This window comes from Clupea harengus, chromosome 5 (genome assembly GCF_900700415.2).
Source record: "Clupea harengus chromosome 5, Ch_v2.0.2, whole genome shotgun sequence".
Taxonomy (NCBI): domain Eukaryota; kingdom Metazoa; phylum Chordata; class Actinopteri; order Clupeiformes; family Clupeidae; genus Clupea; species Clupea harengus.
In genome coordinates this window covers 6,426,120-6,430,416 of record NC_045156.1, presented here as the reverse complement: position 1 = coordinate 6,430,416, position 4,297 = coordinate 6,426,120, and the positions used below count along the sequence as shown (strand labels likewise).

Below are 4,297 nucleotides of genomic sequence, written 5' to 3'. Positions count from 1 at the left end.
TAACACAAGGCAGGGCTCTGCTGTCCCTGAGGTGCAATGTTCATTTACAATGAAGGCTTTGGAAGAGAATGAAGCTAATGTGTAAATAAAAGAAAGGTTCAGGAGGGAGAGAGAGAGAGAGAGAGAGAGAGAGAGCGAGAGAGATATTCTCCGCTGATGAGTTTCAAATTACTTTCATCTGCCCGATGTTCCCCTCAGGATAGGAGTCGTGTGCTTCGATCAATACCAATCCAGATGGAAATTAAGATTGAGAGTTTCTTTCTCTCTCCCTCTCTGGAAACAATGATGCAGAGGCAGGGTTCCTGCTGGCAATGCACACAGAGTGCCAGCGCCCTCCAGGGACCGCGCGTGTGTGTGTGTGTGTGTGTGTGTGTGTGTGTGTGTGTGTGTGTGTGTGTGTGTGTGTGTGTGTGAGAGAGAGAGAGTATGTAAAAGAGAAAAAAAATCCCCAAAGTCATAGGAGGAGAACCATAATGTGGATCACATGTTCACACAGCTGTGTCTGTGGAGTCCCTGCCAGCCAAATGAGAGCGTTTTCCTCAAGGTTATTTGGCCCCCGCAAAGACCTAAATACGCACAAACCATACACGCATCACATCACTACACAAACTCATATGATACAGGTTAACTTGCACATATTCAATTTGAAAAAAAAAATACAAAATAAAATAAACATTTTTTGTCCTCCAGCTCTGAGGCTCATCAGGCTCCAGCTCACCAAACACACCAAATCACAGGTCCTCCATGTAAGACTAGAGTTCCTATGCTTATACATGATTGGCTGATGCTTGGTTTGGTTACTTACTCTAAAAGGAAACTGGAAGTGTTTCCAAAAACAATGTTTTGTTTTGTCAAGCCTGCAAAAAAAAAACATCTCTGCAATTACCATTGAGGTGTGTAAATAATTGAAGCAGCAGTTTTAATTTCCGCTCTCTCTCGGTGTCCCTATGTATTTATGCATTGAGCAGATGGCGAGAATGTCTGCTCTGCCTGTGTGAGCATCAGGGCATTAGTACCAGTTATTCTGCTGAGAAACCAGCCAACTCGCGTCAAACTTTCAATGAAATACTCTTTAATTCCAACGCAGGACAAAAATCAGCAAATTAATGTGCATGCTTTTCTATTTCTACATTATATATATATAATACATAAACAATTCTATCGATACAAAATATAAAAATATGTGGTACATCATTTACAATGTATTTACATTACATCCTTAACTTAGTGAATTCATTCATTCATTAATTTATGTACACCTTATAATTGCCTAAAATGATATTTAAGAAATCCACATTGCAGGAATAAGCGGAACCATACTGGACTGTTACTGAGGCTGGACAAGAGACATTTAGAACCATTGCACATCGGCTTTGATAAGTACAATATGGCGGCATAGCAGACCTTCAAAATGCAGTAGAAGCTGGTGAAATATAATACTCAGTAATGATGCTGCAGTAGCAAAAAAAAACCAAAACAAACAAAAAAAAAAAAAACATGCAAAACATCTGTGCTGTCAACGGATTAACCTACTTTGAACTTGCTCACAATTACCTCACAATACTTAAAAAGCGTTTGAGTGGTGTCCTCTTTTTTTGTTTTAAATGGAGTTGGAAATACTTTTGTGCAAGTGTTTTCTTTTCCTCTCTCAGGGGTAGATAGAGATACTATGGATGTGACCTAGTCACCCTGTAGGCTAGAGTTAGGATATGATGCAGTTCTTGCTTTTCCTGCGCTTGCGCGTGTGCAGCTGCCCCCGGCTGCCGATCTGCCCGGGGCCTCCCAGTCCTCCCGAGCTGTACTTCTGCAGCAGCTCCTCGCTGGTCATGTAGCGCAGCTGCATCGGCCGGGGGATGGGCTCGCCCAGGAAGAAGCCCTCGTCGTCCGACTCCGAGGAGGACGAGCACGTGGAGCACCAGTCGTCCTCGTCGGCGTAGTCGGCGTCCCAGCCGCGCAGGCCCCTCGGCCGCAGGCCCGCCGGGTTCTGGAGCGTCAGGTCGGAGGTGGTGCGCGGGCACTGCCTGAAGGGCTGCGGGTGGAGGCGGCCTCCCCCGCCCAGGACGTCCCGCTGACCCCGCGGAGGCGGGAACTGGTCGTAGTCCTCGCACACGCGCCTCTGCGGCCGGTCCTGCATGGGCGGCCGGCGCTCGGCGGCCAGGTTGAGGGCGTTCTCCGAACGGGAGCGGCGCGAGCGTCTGGAGCGGCGGTGCTGGTGGTGGTGGTGGTGCCGGCGTTTGGTCTCCTCCGCCGGGCCGCCTCGCATCCCCCGGCCCCGCTCCCCCATGGCCGGCAGACGGGCGCTGTTGGCATTGCTCACCAGGCTCAGCCGGTCCTCCTCCTGGTAGGCGAAACCGGGGGGCAGGGCACTCATGACCGATGGCTGGTGGTGGTACTGCGGGGGGTATTTGACCCCCACGGGGGCCTCCATCTCCATGTAGGGCTGCACGGAGGTCAGGCTTCGCAGGGACTCGGAGCTGCGGAACTGCACGGAGGAGTTGAGTGTGCCCATGTTGCTCTTCTCAGAGACATTCATACCCGAGTCTTTGCTGAGGTCCGGCATGGAGAAGCGAGAGAGGTGCTCCTGACGCTTGCCACCTCCATCTGCTGATGTCCCTGCGCACACACACACGCACACACACACACACACACCAGAAATTAGGCCACTGAAGAAAGATAGTCACACCATCACATGAGACGACAAAAGTAAAGCAAATCAGAGTCTTTGACTCTGGGAATTGCATGAGGATGCTACTTTTTCCCTGTGTATAAATATGGGGACTAGCACAAGTTTGGTCCGTGTGGAGTGGGTAATGACTCTTGACTGCACATTTCAGTTCTCTGCACTAAGGCTGTGTTTATGTCTAAATCAAATAGCTGAACTGGCACAGACGACCCAAAAAAACGACTGACTATGACTGAACACCAAACACCACTGAAATGACTCACTTTCCACAGATTCCCAATACGGAAATACTAAAGTCTATCCTCACATATTAAGTGACTTTCAGATGAAATCCGCACATACCTGTTGCATTAGACAAGGCTATTGACTCCATGGAGCCTCTCGGGGTTTGCTCGAGCGGGGTGAGCTGCTCGGTGAAACTAAGTGCACTGATCGGGTTTCTGCTCCGCCCTCCCTGAGTCTCCACATCCCGCTCCCTCTGGAACACGTGCAGGCTGACGGAGCGCTTCTCCGAGAAGCCGTTATGAGACACGTCGCTGAAGCTGGACTGCGCTTTCGACTTGGACGGGGAATACTCATCGGGTCCACTGAACCAGTTCTCGTTAAAGGAGTGTCCCTTGAGGGCCGATATGGGGGGTCTCTTGTTTGGGTGGCTGGGTTCCTTCACCCTCTGGGCCATGGCTTTTCCTGAGGTGGGCGTGGGGTTGTAGCTCGTCCTGATGTTACACTGGCTGAGCAGCTGCAGGGGGCTGGGCGCGGTGTCGTAGGGGTAGGCCTCGCTCTGGCTCCTCCAGTTGGGGGGCTCCCGTGTCAGGCTAGGCGTCTGGCTGGACAGGCTCAGCAGGTCCATCTGCAGCGACAGCGGGTCCACGTCGGCCGAGAAGCGCCCGGGGGGGGCCTGCTTGTCCGGTCCGACGGCGTTGCCGCTCCCGTCGGCGCGCCCATTCGCGCTGCCGTTCTTGCCGGCCTTGGCGCAGTGACGGGACTCCCGCGAGCGGGCGCTCTGGAAGGCCGAGTCGGAGGAGTCGGAGCCGTTGGGGTCCTCGCCCACACTGCAGGCCCGCGAGCAGAAGATCTGGCCCTGCTTGGGCAAGAAGGGCCGACCCAGCAGGGACTTCTTACAGCGGGCGCAACAGAAACACCCCTCAGTGGCGTGCCAGTGCTGCCCATCGTAAGTCATCTGGCCCTGGTCGATACCTACAATGGTGGAGGGCAGATATCTCAATTAGTTAAGGCTCTCTATTGTGAAACCTTTTAACTGAATGTACCTTACATCCAGTCACACAAATCATTAGGTTAACAGCCATAACTACTCCATTTAAGAGTAAATTGAACCAAATCTGTGGAGATTAGCATGATTTCTGTATCAGTGGTAAACATGTTGTTTTAAATAATCTGTATTACACTTATGATACTTGAGGGGAAACCAGTCAAACCCCATAGCATCTGGTATCTAACTACCCATTTTCAACTTACCTGGTCATTTTAATTAATAATCAGCTTTTACTGAAATACTATGGCATCCCATCGAGCAGATAATGATGCCTTGAGCGACACGCAGCTGTGGAAAACCACTGGAGCAAAATCAAGGCGTCCAATCGTAAGTTTGTCACG

The 4,297-nt window shown here is 50.9% G+C and overlaps 1 protein-coding gene across 7 annotated transcripts in view; it reads right to left on the bottom strand.

The window, feature by feature from the left end:
- Positions 1-1,052: 1,052 nt before the first annotated feature.
- Positions 1,053-4,297, bottom strand: part of prickle2b (prickle homolog 2b) — a 66,190-nt gene continuing 62,945 nt past the window's right edge. For all 7 annotated transcript variants that reach the window (XM_031567481.2, XM_031567485.2, XM_031567486.2 and 4 more), the window contains 2 exons: positions 3,026-3,880; positions 1,053-2,613 (listed from right to left, as the gene is read on the bottom strand). In XM_031567481.2, coding sequence (XP_031423341.1) covers positions 1,703-2,613; positions 3,026-3,880 — 1,766 coding nt within the window. In that variant the 3' untranslated portion in view covers positions 1,053-1,702. The remainder of the gene's footprint in view (positions 2,614-3,025; positions 3,881-4,297) is intronic.